The sequence below is a fragment of the Sciurus vulgaris genome (genome assembly GCF_902686455.1).
Source record: "Sciurus vulgaris genome assembly, chromosome: 2".
NCBI lineage: Eukaryota > Metazoa > Chordata > Mammalia > Rodentia > Sciuridae > Sciurus > Sciurus vulgaris.
Genome location: NC_136462.1, coordinates 177,933,207 through 177,951,685, shown reverse-complemented (window position 1 = coordinate 177,951,685; position 18,479 = coordinate 177,933,207). Strand labels below are relative to the sequence as shown.

The 18,479-nt window shown below is 54.4% G+C and overlaps 1 protein-coding gene across 3 annotated transcripts; it reads left to right on the top strand.

Moving 5' to 3' along the window:
* The first annotated feature begins 2,518 nt into the window (after positions 1 to 2,518).
* On the top strand, positions 2,519 to 18,256 carry RBCK1 (RANBP2-type and C3HC4-type zinc finger containing 1). 3 transcript variants are annotated; one of them, XM_079128275.1, is made up of 13 exons: positions 2,519 to 2,627; positions 3,229 to 3,318; positions 4,226 to 4,370; positions 7,823 to 7,916; positions 8,012 to 8,210; positions 9,393 to 9,511; positions 9,582 to 9,755; positions 10,630 to 10,790; positions 12,212 to 12,323; positions 14,469 to 14,648; positions 15,549 to 15,647; positions 15,898 to 16,041; positions 17,605 to 18,256. In XM_079128275.1, the coding sequence occupies exons 2-13, from the start codon at positions 3,297 to 3,299 to the stop codon at positions 17,683 to 17,685; spliced, it is 1,530 nt and encodes a 509-aa protein (XP_078984401.1). In that variant the 5' UTR covers positions 2,519 to 2,627; positions 3,229 to 3,296; the 3' UTR covers positions 17,686 to 18,256. The 3 variants fall into 3 exon arrangements, with proteins under 3 accessions (XP_078984401.1, XP_078984399.1, XP_078984400.1); XM_079128273.1 differs by lacking the exon at positions 2,519 to 2,627 and adding an exon at positions 2,652 to 2,893; XM_079128274.1 differs by lacking the exons at positions 2,519 to 2,627; positions 3,229 to 3,318 and having other exon boundaries at positions 4,231 to 4,370; positions 7,782 to 7,916.
* The last annotated feature ends 223 nt before the right edge of the window (positions 18,257 to 18,479 follow it).

Below are 18,479 nucleotides of genomic sequence, written 5' to 3'. Positions count from 1 at the left end.
ACCCCTGTATTTGGAGAAATCCTGACTCTTTGGGGACTGAAAGCCCATTTCAGCTCCTCTCTGGAACAATCTGACCCCAGCCCAGATGTAAAATGGACAGTTTAGCAGGATCCTGCTTCAGAATAAAAATAAGAAGGGCCGGGAATGTAACCAGTGGTAGAGCACTTGAGGGTTCACTCCCTGGAACTGTAAAAACAAAAACCAAAAAACAGTCTGCAATAGGAAAATTCTATAGAGGCAAAGTATATAATTAGCACATGGAGGGGTGGAGGGTGGGGAAGTGGAAATGTCTGCTAATGAATTCAGGGTTTCTTTTGGGTGATAAATATATTCTAAAATTCGGTTGTGGTAAAATTAGGTACATTTATTCTGTAAATGTACTAAAACCCATTAAAGTGTACACTTATACGTGGGCAATTTTTTTTTTTTTTTTTTCAGTGCTGGGGAGATTGAACTCAGGGCCTTGTGCTTGCAATGCAAGCACACTACCAACTGAGCCATATCCCCAGCCCGCCTGGGCAAATTAAAAAAAATTTTTTTTTCTAGATGTTCAGGGACCTTTATTTTATTCATTTATTTATGTGTGGTGCTGAGAATCGAACCCAGTGCCTCACACATGCTAGGCAAGCGCTCTAACACTGAGCCACAGCCCCAGCCAGAATGGGCAAATTTTATGGTATATAAGCCATATCCTAATAAAGATGCCAAAGGAAAAACAGTCGTTGTTACAGGCCTGGGAAACTGAGGCAGCACAAAGGCCCCCTTTAAACCCCTATCTGCGATCAAGTCAGAAAGAGTTCAGACAGTCGCTCAGAGTAACAGGCATGAGTTTATTGAAGGGATAGGAAAAGGCAAAACGGACACTCTGAAGGGAGAGACTGGGTCCTCTCAGAGGAGAGGGACAATGTGTCTCTCTGCACTCCAGTTTTTTGGGGATCCCAGAGAAGTTTCCAGAGAGTCTCGCCCAGGTCCATCTCTTGGCTTTTGACTGACAGCATGACATCACACTTTCAAGCCCATGCTGTCCGGTTCTAATTGGAGTCTTAACAATAAATTCTTATAGATTTTATGATACGGAGAAATTACCCTTATCTCCCTGAGTTCTGGGATCTGGTCTGTGAAAAGGGTCACAAAAGTCTCCCCCTCAGGGTAACTTGGGGTCCTCTTAGCAGCATTATATCCAGCCTGCATTTCTCCTGCAGATAACAGGTAGTTTGCTGAGGAATGTGACATCGCCTGACCACTTAAGCCAGTCAGGGCTGCAGGTAAATTGCTTCTTGGAAAAGAAAGTATGTGGGGGTCAGCACAGTGGGCCCATTTTATAGAATGATTCCCTTGACCTTGTGTTCCCGCCTCCGTCCTCACTGTCTGTTCCCTGTCAATGAGACTTACAGGAGACTGTCAACAGCCCTGGTGGAAGCCAGGAAAGACAATGGAATGTACCTTCGACAACGGCTGAAAAAAATCCACTCCCAATAAAAAACTCATTCAGGAAGGTGGTCTCGGAGTCAGGCACGGTGGCACATGCACAGCCTGTAATCCCAGCAACTCAGAAGGCTGAGGCAGGAAGATTGCAAATTCAAGGCCAGACTCAGCAACTCAGGGAACCCCTAAATAACTTAGCTAGACCCTGTCTCAAAAAATAATATAATAAAAAGGGGTGGGGGTGTGGCTCAGTAAATAAGCACCCCTGGGTTCAATTCCCAGTAGCAAAAAGAAAAAAAAAAAAAAAAGTCTATATAAAGATCTTTTCAAAGAAAAAGTGAGAATATTTGTCATCAGAAGTCTCTTCCTATGGAAAATTCTAAAGCAGCAGATTCCGAAGAGCAGGGTTATTCCAGGATCCTGAGGCCAGTGGGGCTTGAGTGTGGTGAATCCAGGTGAGGATGTCGCAGACAAAGGCAGAGGTTGTGGGTGGCAGCTGGTAGGGCTGGGGAGGACTTGAGCTTTTGGGTGAGTGATATGGGAGTATCTGAGTGGGACTGAATTGGGTCTGATATATTTTAGCAGGATGATCTGGTACCTGGGCAGAAAGCGACTGCAGGCAGGGGAGGGGCTGGCAGAAAGAAACAAGGAAGCCAGTGAGAACCCTAATTCGACCAGACAGGCACCACGGGATGGGGCATGGAGGAGGCGAGGGGTGAGTTTCTGTATCTACTCTGCAGATGAAGCTCATAGGATCTGCTGATCTGTGGAATGAAAAGTGGGAGAAATATTAAAGGAAACAGGAGCCTGGAGGACGTAGAGCTTCCATATTTTGTTCCTACGGCAAATGCAAACTTGATCAGTCAATGCAAAAGTAGAGCGTGAAAACCTAGCGGCAGCCTCCGGCCTGGTTAAGGGTGAGTTCCCGAACCTGCCAGGTTTAGACTGAAATTCCGCTCTGACCTTGGCAAGGTCGTAAACAATCTGGAGCGCGCTGAGGGTGCTCTACAGCTGTCAGCCGTGATGGCAAACGACCGGGTCTCTGATAGCCCTGCCCGTCTGGCCCAGGCCCCGCCCCCGCGCCTCCAGGTCCCGGCCCCGCCCTCCAGGCCGCCGCGGCCCGGATCAGACCCCCGCCCTTCGGGCCAGGCCCCGCCCCAGGTCCTCCAGGCCCCGCCCCCCGCGGTGGCCCGGTGCTGCGGGTGAGCCGGGGTCGGGGGTTCTGTGGTCTGCCCGGGGGGACGGCCCGGGACCGGGGCTGGGCGCTGGCGACTGCGGGCCCCGCGGCGGCGCGGTGGCGCGGGGACAGCCCGGCGCCTCCTGGCGCTGGGCGGCGGGGCTGGGGGTCCCGGATGGGAAGACAATTTTCCGGCCCCCCCGCCCCACTTCCGGGGCCGCCACTTTCACTTTCTCTTCAGCCGAAGGTGCTCCCCCCTGCCGAGTGACAGGCGCCTCCGGGAGCGCTGGGGTAGGGCCGAAGTCCCAGACTGCCGGGGCTCCCAGGGGAAGTGGGGGCGCTCCTCCGGGACTTGGCGCGCCCCCGCCGCGCGCCGGGCCGTCCTCTCCCTCCTTTCCCACCCCGGCCCGGGTTCCTCTTTCACTTACTGGCCGGGCGCCCCCCGCGTTTCCACCGTCCCATGCGGGGTCCTGGCCGGTTCCCAGTGCCAGGCCCCAGTCGCGGGCCGGGGTTGGAATGATGCTACCCGGCTGCCGCCCGGGTCACCAAAGCACAGAGGAGGCTCGGGCCGCGCCGGAGGCCACCGGCCGAGGCTGAGTCGCTCCTGGTCGCCTGCTCTCTCCCAGGTGGCCTGGAGGTAGCACTTCCACGAAACCACAGACCCCCTCTGGGGGGATGGGCTCAACCCAGCCAGATGGACGAGAAGACCAAGAAAGGTGGGCACGGGGAGGGTGGGAGGGGTCAGCCTTGCCTGCCCTCTCTGCCTGCCCACCTCCCCTTCAGTTTTTGTCCTTGCATCTAGGGCGGGCCCTGTACTGAGATAAGGTGTGGGGTGGGCACTACCAGAGGACACCAGGCACTGAGAACCCGGCTGGTGGGGAGACAGACCTTAGAGCTCCTTGCCTCTTCTCTTGCCCAGTCCCAAGATTGTAGAACAAGGGCGGTGGGCGTCCCCTCCCCCCCGCCCCTTATGCCTGTGTTCTTAGAACCAAGCTCTGAGCCCTGGGTGGTCCACAAGGCTCCCGCTGGCCTGGGTGACCTTCCCCTCTCCCTGCACTCTCTCCCTGGCTGACTGTAGTGGAGCCCCAGTGGCTTCTGTTGCGATCCAATTGCTCCCTCCCTTTCTTCTCTCCATGTGAACACTGTCCCCCATGGGTCTTGGTGTGTCCTGCTGCTCCTCCTCAGGTCTCAGCGCAGTCCCTGATTTCCTTCATATTAGTTCTTGCCAACATGGACCACAATCTGATTTCTTGTTTTCTCTTGTTAAATTTATTAATTTCTCCTTCCCACCTGGACTGGCAGGTCTTTGGAGGGAGAGGCCCTGTTTATCTGTGTGTGAGTCACACACAGTAGGAGCTCAGTACCTGCTTATCAGATAAATGAATGGAAGTATGGGGAACTCTTGAGTAGGAAAGAAAAATGGAACCAGATGAGCCTGGGGTGGACAGGAATGGAGAGTGTCAGAGAAGGGACTTTCTTGCAGAACAAGGAACTTTAAAGCTGGGTGGGGAAGGATAAGTAGGAGTTTACCAGGAAGATAGGACGCAGCTTGCATGCGTGCATCCCCTCACCCCCACCGGAAAGCGAACCCTGTGCTAACCTGCTTTTCTTTGCTGACAACAGCAGAGGAGATGGCCCTGAGCCTCGCCAGGGCAGTGGCTGGTGGAGATGAACAGGCGGCTAGGAAGTGTGCCATCTGGCTGGCAGAGCAACGGGTACCCCTGAGAGTGCAGTTGAAGCCTGAGGTCCCCCCGACACAGGACATCAGGTGAGTTGTGTGTGGCTGGCCAGGGACTTGGGCTTCCTGAACCTTTATGGGCAAATGTTCTCTTCTTTCTTTTTTTTTTCCCCCACAGTCCTTTTGCACCAGGGATTGAATGCAGGGGCACTTACCCACTGAGCCACATCCCCAGCCCTTTTTTATTTTTTATTTTTGAGTCAGTTGCCGAGGCTGCTTTGAATTTTCGATCATACTGTTTCAGCCTTCGCAGCTGCTGGGACTGCAGGCGGGCGCCGCCACCCAGCCTGGCTGGTCGTGAATTTATGATTCTCTGCCTCAGCCTCCCCCAGTCGCTGTGACTGCAGGCATGTGCCATCAGGCCCTGCCCCTGGAATATTTGTTTGTTTGTTTTTTGGTAGTGGGGGATGTTCTGCATTGAGCTACACCCCCAGCCCTTTTTGCTTTTTGTTTTGCCACGGGTCTCACTGAGTTGCTGAGGCTGGCCTTTAACTTGCCTCAGCTTTTCAAGTCACCGGGATCACAGGCGTGTGCCCTGTACCCTCAAGAATGGTTATTCTTGGCTCGGTTTGGTGGCGCACAACTATTCCCAAAGGCTCAGGAGGCTGAAAGCAGGAGGATCATGAGTTCAAAGCCAGCCTCAGCAACTTAGCGAGGCCCTGTCTCTAAATAAAACATAAAAAGGGCTGGGGATGTGGCTCAGTGGTTAAGCACCCTGGGTTCAATCCCTGGTACCAAAAAAAAGAATGGTTCAGGAGACTTGGCTTCAAACACCAGTTTGTCACTAACCAGCTGTGAGATATAGGGAAGGTTATTTCACCTCTCAGAGTCTGTTTTCTCATTTTTTAAAATGAGACAATAACTGTAGTTATAGGGTTGTGAGTGGATATGTTAGGATATCAGGCTTCATGTAACAGAAAAACATAACAGTGGCATAAACAAATCTGATGGAAGGCAGTTCAGATTTGGAGGTTCTGCTGCTCATCATCCTCACAAGGACATCTTTCTTCTATCTCCTTATTCATGAAGTTCACCTCATGGTTCAGAACGACTGCTCCAGCTCCAGCCATCGCATCGGGAGGAAGGGAAGACTTGTCTTAAGAACATAGATCACAAACATACATCTGCTTCGTTCCTAATCTCACAGCCACACTCAGTTTGCAGGGAGGCTGTGAAATACAGCCAGGCATCCCACTGGATTGCAGGCGTTCTCTTAGCAAGGGAAGCAAGGGAGAATGGAAGCTGCCAGTCTTTGCCCCAGGGCATTAATCTCCATGCTGAAGCACCAAAGTGCGGGGCATGGGTAATCACTCAATAAATGTTGATGCCTCTGATTCTTTTTTTACTGCTTTTTTTATTGCTGCCTGGTAAGGTAATAGTTGTTTACAGTCTCTTTCTTTCAGTCCTTCTATTGGGCCCCATCTGATTTTTTTTTAAACAGTTTTATGGAGGTTAAATTCACATCTATATAGTTCAATCACTTAAAGTGTACAGTCCACTGGCTTCTGGTGTATCAGAGCTGTGCAGCCATCCCCACAGTAGATTTTAGAACATTTTATCCACCCCATAAAGAAAGCCCATACTCAGCTGGGCGTGGTGGCACATGCCTGTAATCCCAGTGACCCGAGAGGCTGTGCGGGAGGATCACAAGTTTGAGACTAAACCCAGCAACTTAATGAAGCCGTAAGCAACTTAGTGAGACCCTGTATCCCAATAAAAAATAAAGAGGGCTGGGGATGTGGCACAGTGGTAAAGCATTTCTGGGTCCAATTCACCAGTACTGAAAAAAAAAATTGAAAAAGAAAAAGAAAACCCATAGTCATCAGCAGTCCTTCCTCTCTTCTCCCTGGGGCTCTGTCTCTTCTGGAATCTTCTGGAAACTATGTAAGTGGAATCAGACCGCAGGTGGTTTTTTGATCTGGCATCTTTCACTTAGCATCACGTTTTCTAGATTCATCTGTTTACCATATATCAGAACTTTTCTCTTTTCATTCCCCTTGGGGCTCACCTTGGAGTGGAGTTGCTGGGAATAGGGTAACTGCATTCAACTGCAGGAGGAACCGCCAGACTTATTTTCCAAGTGGCTGCACCGTTTCACATTCCAGCCCGCCGCGCAGTTTCCACACATCCGCTCCAGTGCTTGTCTTTCTGATTATAGCATCCTAGTGGGTCTGAAGTATAGCTCATTGTGGTTTTGATTTGCAGTGCCCTTATCATTTGCTTCCTAATGATGTCCAGCATCTTTCCATGTGATTATTGGTCATTTGCCTCTTTTCTTTGGATAGCTGTCTGTATGGGTCTTTTGCCTGCTTTGTGTTTTGTTTTGGTACTGGGGATTGAACCCAGGGGCGCTCTTCTACCTAGTTACACCCCAGTCCTTTTTATTTATTTATTTTTCATTTTCTCGTTGGGTTGCTTAGGGTCTTGCTGCAGTGCCCAGGCTGGCCTCAAATTTTCCATCCTCCTGCCTCAGCCTCCTGAGTAGCTGGAATTACAGGCATGTGCCACTGCACCTGGCTTCTGATAATTTCTTGCTATCCTTGCTTTGTGGATGTAATGTGTTCCCAAGTCTGAAAGTGCTCATTAGACTCTTCTGCACCCTAAATTACCTGTTTCCTTTGAGGTCAGTTCTGGTTTTTCCTTTTGGTCCTTTCTTTTCATGTTTTTAGTCTTCCAAAAGAATTTGAGGATCCTTGAGAAAGTTGGTTATTTATAACATCAGGCTGAGGGTGACTCAGTAAAGAGCGCTTGCCTGATGAACGTGAGTCCCTGGGTTCTATCCCAGCACTGCAGACAACAAAAACTGCTAGAGCCGGGCGTGGTGGCGCATGCCTGGAATCCTAGCGGCTCAGGAGGCTGAGGCAGGACGATCATGAGTTCAAAGCCAGCCTCAGCAATGGCAAGGTGCTAAGCAACTCAGTGAGACCCTGTTTCTAAATAAAATACAAAATAGGGCTGGGGATGTAGCTCAGTGGTCGAGTGCCCCTGAGTTCAATCCCTGGCACCAAAAAATTAAAAAAAAAAAAAAACCACTGGAAAAATGGTGTTTGGACTTAAATCCTGCCTCTGACAGTTATTACTTATACTTTGGCGAAAGTATATACTTTGGCAAAACTGTAACCATGTTTATCTGTGGAAAAGAGACACAGTGGTCTCTGCCTTTGGAGCTCCTTGAGAGGATTACTGAGTCAGTGCATGCTGCGTGCACCGAGGCTTGGCACGTGGTAAATGACAGCTGGGGTGGTTGGCTAAAAGGCCCAGACAGAAGATGGAAGAGGCTGGGGGCGGGGGCAGGCCTGTGTGCTGCACCGTGTGGCTTATGCTAAGAGCTGCGTGGAGCTAATGGAGGAGGAAGCAGAGGGACATGGGAATCCTGGGGACTCTCCCCCAGGACTGGAGTCTTACGTGTGGACATGAGAGCAAATACATTCGTGTCCTTAGCTGGTGGCCAGACTGGGCCTGTGGCCCTCTCTTCCCTCCAGGCTGTGCGTGAGTGTGGAGGATGCCCAGATGCACACCGTTACCATCTGGCTCACCGTACGCCCCGACATGACCGTGGCCTCCCTCAAGGACATGGTGAGTGAGGGACTGACGGGAGCCTGGGGGCCCATTTGGCATGTGCCTCCTCTCACCTCTGCCCTCCTTCCTCCCTCTCCTCTTGGCCCTGCCAGGTATTCCTGGACTATGGCTTCCCACCGATATTGCAGCAGTGGGTAATTGGGCAGCGGTTGGCACGAGACCAGGAGACCCTCCACTCCCATGGCGTGCGGCGGAATGGGGACAGTGCCTATCTCTACCTGCTGTCAGCCTGCAACACCTCGCTTAACCCTCGGGAGCTGCAGCGTGAGCGGCAGCTGCGGATGCTGGAAGGTGAGGCCCTGGCCCAGGAAGGTAGCATGCAGAGGGCCAGCCGCACCTGAGGCCGCACTGAGCAGGGCACAGTGCCGGGACCCTGAACTTTGGGTCAGGGACTCACAGGAGGGCTCCGCCCTTATTGCAGAAGGGAGGACGGGGACATGAGCAGGGAGTGTTACGGAGAACCCTCTTCTGGTGTGGAGAGAGGGATGGTGTTCAGCCTTGGCTCTGGCATTTACCCGCTGTGTGACCTCGAGCTAGTTTATTCCTGTCTCTGCACCTCCAGTCTCTAAAATCTGTAAATTGGGTGTGATGATGATCATAACTAGTATCATATGAGTTCCCAAGTACTTTTTTTTTTTTTTTTTTTTTGGTACCAGGGGTTGAACCAGGGGTGCTTTACCACTGAACCACATCCCCAGCCCTTTTTATTTTGAGACAGGGTCTTGCTAAGTTGCTGAGGCTGGCCTTGAACTTGAGATCCTCCTGCCTCAGCCTCCCGGGTTGCTGGGATTACAGGTGTGCACCACCACACTCGGCTTTCCCACGAACTTTTAGCGTGCATTCCCTAAATACTAACATTTTACCATATCTGCTTTGCTTTATCATTATCTTCTATATATAAAATGGTTTTAGTTTCTGAACCATTTGAGAAGGGACAGACATGACGTCCCCTTCCCCAAATACTTCAGTGTCATTTCTGTAAATAAAAAGGTCATTTTCTTGTGTTACCACATACAGCTCTCCAATTCAGAAACTGACATCAATACAGTACAATCAGCCCTACGCAGGCTTCACCAGTAGTCCCACTAGTGTCCTTCATGGCAAAGGAAGCAGTCGCATCTCAACCCCTCCTACCTGGGTAGTCTCTTTGGGCTGCTGGACTCCCTTGACCTGACTGGAAAAGCCCGGCCCTGTTCGTCTTTGGTTGTTTCTTCACAAATGGATCCAGTCAGTGTTTTGGCAGGCCTCCTCAGAGGGGACCCAGTGGCCCTTTGGGTGCATCAGGAGACCCAGGTCTGCAGTGTCATTGGTCGGGGAGGGACCTGATCCCTGGGGGAACCAGGATGCCCACCTGGCGGGACAAGGCTGGAGACAGATCCAGGAAAGAGAAAGGCCAGAAGGTGGGGTTGCCTAGTTGGCTCAGGGTGTGGACATGTGGGTAGAATGGATCCACCTGGCTTTCATCCTCACCAGATCTGGGCTTCAAGGATCTCACCCTGCAGCCAAGGGGCCCCCTGGAGCCAGACCCTCCCAAAACTGGGGCCCCCCAGGAGCCCGACCAGCAGCCAGATGCAGTGCCTGAGCCCCCACCGGTAAGCGCCTTCCTGTGCCTCCTGCCCGCCCGCCCAGCCTGCCGCTCAGCTCACGGCCTTCTGCTCCCAGGTGGGCTGGCAGTGCCCTGGCTGCACCTTCATCAACAAGCCCACGCGGCCTGGCTGTGAGATGTGCTGCCAGGCGCGGCCGGAGAACTACCAGGTGCCCACCTCTTACCAGCCCGACGAGGAGGAGCGAGCGCGCCTGGCCGGCGAGGAGGAGGCGCTGCGCCAGTACCAGCAGGTGGGCGCGCCAGTCCCGGGACCGCCTCCTGCGGACTGGACGCGGGAGGCCTAGGCCACAGAGGGACCCCCGCCGCTCCTCCCTCCTTACTGCCCCGCCCTCCTGACCACGCCGCTCGCCGCTCGCTGTGACCCTACACTTGACTGTGAGCTGCCTCTCTCTGAGGTCACCCTGTGGCTGAGACTCCGCTTCCTTCTGTGGGGCACATCCAGTTTCTTCATGTGCTCTGTCCCCTTTGGGCTGTGTCTCCGTCTTCACTTAGACACTTCCCCCCATGTACACAAGCGTCCGGGCTATAACCTCAACATCTTTGCTGTGACCGTGAGGACGCCTGAGCTGGGACCTCGCCCCTATCCACCTGTGCCCTCACTCCTCCCAACGCTGTCCTCACCCTGGACCCTACTAATCCTCCCCTCCCCGCTCGGGAACTGCCCCCCCCCCCCCACCTTCCCACGACCTGGCCCCTCCCTCTCCCTAGGATAACCACTGCCCTTGCTCTGCCCTCCGTAGCCCCAGATGGTGACAGGGCTTCGCTTACACGATGCCTGCCCGAGAGCTCCCCTCTCCAACACATGCTCTGGCCCCACCCTCACGCCCCTTGGACCCAGTGCAGCCCTGCCCGACCCTGGCCCCATCTGCAGCCTGCTTGGCTCCCGGCTTGGCCCCGCCCCAACCCTAGCTTTGTCGGCCCGCAGTACGTCCCCTGCCGCCTCTGCACCGGTCGCTGCTTGGCAGGGAGGTGAGCCCCCTGACGTCTTCGGCCTGCCGCAGCCCCGCTTCCCAGCCCGCCCCTCGCTCCCTCACCCCTGCCCCGCCCCTGGTCCCACCGCCCCTGAGACCCTGACCCGCCCGGTGGCCCCGCCCGTGTGCCCAGCGGAAGCAGCAGCAGCAGGAAGGGAACTACCTGCAGCACGTGCAGCTGGAGCAGCGGAGCCTGGTGCTGAACGCCGAGCCCGCCGAGTGCCCCGTGTGCTACTCGGTGCTGGCCCCCGGCGAGGCAGTGGTGCTGCGGGAGTGCCTGCACGCCTTCTGCAGGTGCGTCCGCGTCCGTGGCGGGGCTGGCGGTGGGTGGGCCTGGGCTCTTCCATCTCATGGACGCCCGCAGAACCCTCCGAGGTAGGCTGTCTCTCCACCAGCGGATGAGCAGTGGGAGGTATAGAGTGGCCAAGTGACCCACCCAAGGTCACGCAGCTCGTGTCAGAAGCCCCGACATGAACCCAGGCATTCTGACTGCAGTTTCTGCCCTGATTTCAACCCCAACTGAATGGGCCCCTTCTCCTGGCAGCTTGTACCCACCCTGGCCTCTGCCCGTAGGTACCCCCTACCCCGATCCTCAGTCTTGGCCCTTCCACCCCGGGCTGGGAGATGTGTTCGTTCGCCACGGTGGTCACTGATGGGACTGCACTGGTGCCAGGCCCACCTACCTTCTGGAGGTGATGTTCCGGTGGGGAGACCCATGTTAATGGGTAGTTCTTGGCCCCCATTGTCAACCAAGTCACTGTGTGGCAGTGGGTCCTGAGCCCTCTTTCGGGAAGGGCAGGATGCCCCTAAGGAGGGCCCGCTGGAGCAGAAGCCTGGACCCAGCCTGTGAACACAGAAAGACTGGGCAGGGCAAACCTCACGAATCATCTCAGCTGCTTACTCAGGAACAGTTCCACCCAGGAACAGGGGATGCAGGGATGAAATGGCATTGGTGGACCCACTTTCCTGGTGGAAAATGAGCCACTGAACAAAGAAAGGGCTGGGTTCATACAGGTTATTTTGAGGGGTGCTCGAGTGAGCACATCAGTTTTCTTGGGCACTCAGGAACTTGAGCTTTTTGGGTCGGGGTCTGCGGGCAGTGTCTGGGGAGGATTTACTCTGAAGGAGATGAACCCTCCTGGAGAAGGTCACTCTGGGGGGATAAGACGCCTCCCCTGCGGCGCCTGGAAGACCTTTGTCCTGGGCGACGAAGGCGGTCAGTGCGTGGCCGCCTTTTCACTCCCTTTTCCCAGGTCACATTATCTTGGGGATTTTTTATTCTCCATACCTATTAGTCCCTGTCTCAGGAGACCAAGGAGACCCCTGTGTCCAGAGTAGAGGGATGCGGGAGTCGTGGGAGAGGACAGAGGTATTGGGAGGCGTCCCGAGGCTCTCGTGAGCACAGGGAGGGGTTTGAGTGTGCTGGGATGGGAAGCCCCTGGGCACTGACTGGCCGCAGTGCTGAGAGTGGACTCTAGGGACCAGTGGAGGCAGGGAGCCCAGCGAGGAGGCTACTCTACCGTAGTCACCAGGGGAGGGAGCATCAGGGTGGTTGGATGGAAGTGGAGACATGGTGATGGGTGGGGGAGGGGGAGGGGAAGGAGGGCCGATATTGAGGAGAGGCCCGCCTTGGGCCCTGGGGTCAGGCTGTGCCGTGTGGGGTGGAGTCCCTGGTGGGTGGTTGCTCAGACCCTAACCCTGTCCTCCCTCCCCAGGGAGTGCCTGCAGGGCACCATCCGCAACAGCCAGGAGGCGGAGGTCTCCTGCCCCTTCATTGACAGCACCTACTCGTGCCCGGGCAAGCTGCTGGAGAGGGAGATCCGGGCGGTAAGGCTGGGGGCGGGGCGGGCCCAGAGTCTTGGAGCTGGCCTGAGCTGGCAGGTGGGCACTGGCCCAGGAGTACAGGTCCCTGGAGACATTTTTTAAGAGCCTCCTCCATGCTGGGTGCTGGGGCCCAGCCGGGACAGTAGTTGGAACTTACTGAAAGTTTTAACTCTTTCTTCAGAAAAATAAATACTGTTAGAGCAGTTTCGATAGCAAAGCTGGTCGACTAGGGGAGCCGGCCAGATGGCCTGGGCGTGCGGCCTGGGTCAATCAGCTTCCATCTGCTGCCTCCATCAGGGCCAGAGCTACAGTTTCTTTCAAGAATTGTGAAGATGATGGTAGAGTGTGACGAATTTAGAGTAGGACTCCACACATGATGGGCCCTTGTATCGGCTGGCCTTTGCTGTCTACCCAGCCACCCCAGACTTAATGCTTTCCAACAGTCTAACTGATACATTGCAAGTGAGCGATTCAGTCAGGCTGAGCAGGGTGGGACTTCCCGTCTGCATTGAGCCAGGCTGCTCTGTCCTGGGCTAGGCAGGCAGGTCACTCTGGTGGGCTGGCTGATTCCCCTCTCCTCCTGCAGGCTGGCCAGGGCTAACTTGGTGGGGGTTCCAGGGTTCTTGGGACAGCTGTAGGGGACCTGGGTGCAGGATTGCTTTCAGGTCTCTGCTCTCTTCTGCCTGCTGTCCCTGTGGGAGGGGACGTGGGTGACAGCCTAGCATGGTGCTGCGGGGTCTGCCTGTGTGTGCCGCTCCTGTGCTTCAGGCTACTGAGTGGTCATTTCCCTCCCTGGCTGCTGGAGACTTGAGCAGATCCTTCCCTTCCCTGGCCTCCATTTCCCCTCTATAGTGTGAACTGTTGGGCTTGAGTCACGGACTTCGAATAGCAGGAAAATGGCCTTCCCGGAATCCAGCATCTGGGCTTCCCAGGCCAGAACACGGAGGCAGGGCCAGAGGTGCCAAGGGCCCAACAGGAAGTGCCTCCCCGACATGCAAATAAGAGCCCCGCTTCTTTGCACCCCAGGACAGCCTCCCATTGCATTTTGTCCATTTCCTCCAATATTTCTGGGCAGACGTGAATTTTTTAAAAATCAACTCTAGTAAAGTATACTTTGTACACAGTAGAAGTACCCGTTGCAACTGTGCAGTTGGAGGAGTTGGTTTTCTATTTTTTTTTTTTTCTTTTTTCAGTGCTGGTTGTTAAACCCAGGGCCCTTCCCAAGCTAAGCAAGCTCTGGACCCTAACCCAGTGCCCTAACCACCACCCAGGCAAGATTCAGAACATGATTTGGGGGTGTGCGTACTGGAGATTAAATTTAGGTCCTCACATATGCAAAGCGCTCTGCTACTAAGCTACATACACCCCCAACGCAAATTGATTTTTTATTTTTTATTTTTATTTTTTGGTACCAGGAATTGAACCCAGGGGGCTTAACCACTGAGCACATCCCCAATCCCCAGGCCTTTTTATTTTTTATTTTGTTACAGGGTTTTACCCAGTTGTGTAGGGCCTCACTAAATTGCTGAGATTGACCTCAAACTTGTGATCCTCCTGCTTTGGCCTCCCAAGTTGCTGGGATTACAGGTGTGCACCACCATGCCTGGCCCGAATTGATTGTTTGAGTACGATGTACCAGGATACTAATTTAACTACATTGTCCTTATCATTGCCTTTTTTTTGTGGTACTGGGTACTGAGCCCAGGGCTTCCTGCATGCTAGACATGTACTCTACTATCTAATTACTTATTACACCCCCAGCCCTTTTAATTTTTTTTAAATTTGTATATTTTGTTTATTTATTTTTTGGTACTAGAGATCAAACCCAGGGTTGCAGCACACAGCCCTTATTTTTTGAGATTAGGGTATCTTTTTTACTTTGTTGAGACAGGGTCTTGCTGAGTTGCTGAGGCTGGCCTCACACTTGCTGTCCTGTGTCAGCCTTCCGAGTGGCTGAGGTTACAGGCCTGCACGGCGGTGCCCGGCTGCATGGAGGTTTTGAACACGAGAAGGGTCATGTGGAGAAAGTTCCTGGGCTGGGTTGGGATGTATGGGCGGGGCGTACATTCAGGATATTTGCTGGCACAGAAGGCCATCTGCCGGGTGTTCTGAACCCGAGCAACAAGGACATGGTTGGTGTGTTGGCAGCTCCTGAGCCCGGAGGATTACCAGCGGTTTCTGGACTTGAGCGTCTCCATCGCCGAGAACCGCAGCGCCTTCAGCTACCACTGCAAGACGCCCGACTGCAAGGGCTGGTGCTTCTTTGAGGATGACGTAAACGAGTTCACCTGCCCTGTGTGTTTCCACGTCAACTGCCTGCTCTGCAAGGTGGGCAGGGTCCCACACTGCCCCTCGCCCTCATCCTGTGGAGGCCCACTGCCTTCAGCGCTTGTCCCATGGGAAGGGAGTCGTCTTGAGGAGCTGTGTCAGTGCCCTACCCCTGAGCCAATCCCAGCCCTGACCCCAGCCCAGCCTGGTACTGAGCTCTGACCCCAGCCACAAACTGAGCCCTGATCCTGGACCAAGTCCTGGTCCTGGGCTGAGCTCAAGTCTGGCCCCAGCCACAGACTGAACCAGGTCCCACACTGAGCCCTGACCCATGCAAGTCCCAAACCTGGTTCCAGACCAAGCTCAGGCTCGGCACTGCCCACTTGACTGGTCCCGTGCTATGCCCAGTCATGAGACCCACCCAGTCCTGGGCTGAGCCTCTGTCTTGAACCAAGCTCTGCCCCACACCCGGACTGAGCCCTGCCTGATCCTCCCCAGGCACATCCGTACCCCATGCCTTCAAAAGTTGCCCATTCAAGTAGGAGCAGTAGCAGACCTAAAGCCCGAGCTTGGTCTCCAAGGAGTGGGCCTCTTGTGGCGACGGAACCAGGTGGAGACACAGGGTCTACCTGGAGAGGTACCTTGTGCACTTCTGTGCCCATCAGGATTTCAGATAGGTATTTAGTATTATGATCCCATTGACGGCCTGGCTTCCAGGTGTTCTGTAAACGGGCATATGGTTTGTTTAATTTATTTATTTATTGTGGTACTGAAGGTTGAAGCAGGGTCTCGTGCATGCCAGGTGAGCGCTCTGTCCCTGAGAGCCAGGGTGTCTGGTTTACAAGGCAAGGCCCTGTTGCTGCGTGGGAGACACTGAGTATGGTTGAGGCCTACTCTGCTTCCAGCCCTCCCAGTTCTTAGCCTGGGGCTCCCTCCCACCTGGACCCCTCACCCCTGCAGGCCATCCACGAGCACATGAACTGCAGGGAGTACCAGGACGACCTGGCCCTGCGGGCTCAGAATGACGTGGCGGCCCGGCAGACAACGGAGATGCTGAGGGTGAGTGGGTCGGGGAGGGCCTACGGATTTCACTTCTGGGGGCTTCTCAGAAGCCGAGCTCACACATCCCTGGAGACTCCGAGCGCCCTTCTGGTCAACTCCCAACCGGGTGGACCTTAGGCCAGGGGTCAGGTGTTGAGCAGCAGGAACAGGGTCTGAGTGGAAGCCGGAAGCCACAGTGACAAAGGAGGCAGACTTCCAGGAGGCACTGGAAGCGCCCCGGGGGTCACTCAGGTCCGCTCTGCTCCAGGTGCTGCTGCAGCAGGGCGAGGCCATGCACTGCCCGCAGTGCCAGATTGTGGTGCAGAAGAAGGATGGCTGCGACTGGATCCGCTGCACCGTCTGCCACACTGAGATCTGCTGGGTCACCAAAGGCCCGCGGTGGGGCCCTGGGGTGAGTTGTCCAGGGAGCAGAAGGCTTGGGGTTGGTGTGGGGAGAGCGCCTTGTTGGGCCTGCCTGGGACAGGAGCTTGGGAAACGGTAGCCTGTGGGCTGCTCCCTGTATCTTGCACGGGGAAAGGGTTTTTATTCCACCTTTTTTTAACTGAACACAGTTGTGCTCTACCACTGGGCTGCACACCCCCAGCACCCCACCTCGGATTTTTGTTGTTTTTTTGGTGCTGGGGATTGAACCCAGGGGCACTATACCACTGAGCTACATCCCCAGCCCTTTTTACTTGTTAGACAGGTCTCACTAAGTTGCTGAGGCTGACCTCAAACTTCTGATCCTCTTGTCTCAGCCTCCAAGTTACTGGGATTACAGGCATGTGCTATTGCACCTTACTTTTTGCATCTTTATTTTTATTTATTTATTTATTTATTTTACTGGGGATTAAACCCAGGGATGCTTATCCACTGTGCTACATTTTCAGCCCTTTTTATTTTATTTTTTTATTTTTGGCGGTGCTGGGGATTTGAACCCAGGGCCTTGCACTTGTGAGGCAAGCACTCTACCAACTGAGCTATATCCCCAACCCCCTTTTTATTTTTTATTGTGAGATTGGGTCTCACTAAGTTGCTTAGGGCCTTGCTAAGTTGCTGAGTTCAACTTGGGATCCTCCTGCCTCAGCCTCCTGAGTCACTAGAGTTACAGGCGTGCACCATTTTGCCCAGCTACAACTATAAATTGTAAAAAATATCAAATGGTGTAAAAAGTATCAAAAGAGCATAATATTTCATGACATGTGGAAAAGACATGAAATCTGGACTGTGGATGTAGCTCAGTGGGAGTGCTTGCCTTCGGTTCAGCCCTGAGCACTTCCAAAAGCAGAAAATAATGCAAAATCCAAATCTCAGCATCCACAAGTACAGTTCTGTGGGAAGCCAGCCGCGACTGCGCACTTGCGTCCTGTCTCTGGCTGCTTTGGTGCTGCGGCAGCTGACTCTGGCTGCCCATCCCAAACACTAGACCTTTGCAGGAACACTGTCTGCCCTATTGGGAAAGTGCAGTCAGGAGTCAGAGGCAGGCCAATCCCTTCTCTGCAGCTCAGTTCCTTCCTCTGAGGTGGGGATGACAGTGGGACTCAGGCTTGTTAGAATCAAATGAAAAAGGCAAGAGAAGCACTCAGTGGAGCGTCCATGGCGAGCTCTCTGCAGACACCAACCGTCCTCACCCGGGGTGTGTACCTGGACTGGGGCTCGTGACGATGAAGCAGAGGGATTCACCCTCTCACCACCAGTGCTGCCCACCCAGGATGTGCCAAGAGCTGTCGGAACCTTCCCTGCTCTGGGTCTGGGGCAGGCAGATGGAGCCTTTGTAATGGGGGAGCTGCAGGAGCCCAGAAAAGGCCTCCATGATGGCCTCCATCAGGTGGCTGAGGCTGGGAAGGCTGTTCTTGGCAGGAGCACCTGCAGGGGCAAGGGCCCCAGTGGCAGGTGTACTCAGCAGTGGGTTTGAGGGAGCTGCACAGGCGCAGGCTGTCCTCACTGCCTTCATGGTCTCTTCCTCTGTCCTTAGGGCCCGGGAGACACCAGTGGGGGCTGCCGCTGCCGGGTGAACGGGCTTCCTTGCCACCCAAGCTGTCAGAACTGCCACTGAACCGAAGATGTCGGGTCCCCATGCTGACCCAGCCCCATATCTGCAGGCAGATTCAGGCAGGGCTGGGCCTGGCAATTTAGCTCTGATTTCTGTCCTGACGGTCTTGTGCTTTTGGCCCAGGCAAAGGCCTTGTAGAGGTGGCCTGTTTGCAACAGGTGGTGCAGAGGCCCCACCTGGGCCAGCTGTTCGGTCACCTCTGCCCAGTGCCTTTATCCTTCTTCCTGTGGGGCTTGTGCAGGACCTCTCACCTCTTCTCTGCAGTCCTCCTCTGTCTAATGCCAACTTAAACACAGCCGCCGGCCCGAGGCCTTGCTGGAAGGAGCTCTGTGAGCCTCCGTGGGACCCCGCACTCCTCTTCCCGCCCCTACCTGCAGGACACCAGCTAGTCACAGCTCGCCCCTCTGTGCTGGCTTTCTGGGGTGAATTTTCTCTCTTTGCTGTCAGAGGCTTGGAGCCTCTTAGAGCTGCTGTGAATCTGTTTGGAGCAGGCGGGAGATAGGCAGGTGACATGGGTCTGACTGTGGATCTCCCTTGTTGCCTGTGTAAGCAAATTAAAATGGTTTTCCAGGAAGGGATGCGTGTGAGGTCTTTGAAAGGGAGTGTTATGGGCCAGGACTCCACACAGGCAGGATCCCCGAGACCTCTGGGAATGGCATCGAGAAGGTAATCTGTCAGCCCTTTTCAGTGGTAAGAGGAGGCTGTGACCCAGCTCTGGGATCCCTGTACCGGACTTGGACTTGGCTTCCCTGTGCCCAAGGACACAATGGGCCAGTGTTATCTCAGATGGGTGGAGT